We start from the raw sequence: 435 nt of genomic DNA, 5'->3' as shown, positions 1-435 counted from the left end.
GGGATTTCTAATTTTCTATGCGTAAAGCATTGAAGGATGGGTTTTATCTTAACTTGCTAATATGAATTCAAATTAATCTATTTGATTAATATACTTGCAGCCATGCTCGCAGTTGATGATGATGAGTTCTGGCAAGGGATGTCACCTGTAGAGTTTGGGAATTTGCCTGCACTTCAGGATGCAGTCACTGTTGTGGGATACCCAATTGGTGGTGATACTATTTCCGTAACCAGTGGTGTTGTATCACGCATTGAGATCCTATCTTATGTCCATGGTTCGACTGAACTTCTAGGTTTACAGGTTAGGCTGAAACGATTGAGCTTCCAAATTCATCTTGTTATGGCGCGCGTGTGTGTGTTTGTTTTTATTTTTTTATTACCTAAACTAATAAGAGTTTATATTATAATGAAAAAGTATTTATATTTTCTAATCTGA

At 36.3% G+C, this 435-nt stretch overlaps 1 protein-coding gene across 1 annotated transcript in view; it reads left to right on the top strand.

The window, feature by feature from the left end:
• LOC107632426 (protease Do-like 9) overlaps nucleotides 1–435 on the top strand; it is a 5,670-nt gene that overhangs the window by 1,765 nt on the left and 3,470 nt on the right. The window contains exon 2 of the mRNA XM_016336109.2: nucleotides 101–300. Coding sequence (XP_016191595.1) covers nucleotides 101–300 — 200 coding nt within the window. The remainder of the gene's footprint in view (nucleotides 1–100; nucleotides 301–435) is intronic.

Source organism: Arachis ipaensis, chromosome B01 (assembly GCF_000816755.2).
Source record: "Arachis ipaensis cultivar K30076 chromosome B01, Araip1.1, whole genome shotgun sequence".
NCBI classification, from domain to species: Eukaryota; Viridiplantae; Streptophyta; class Magnoliopsida; order Fabales; family Fabaceae; genus Arachis; species Arachis ipaensis.
This window is presented reverse-complemented; position numbering and strand designations above follow the sequence as displayed.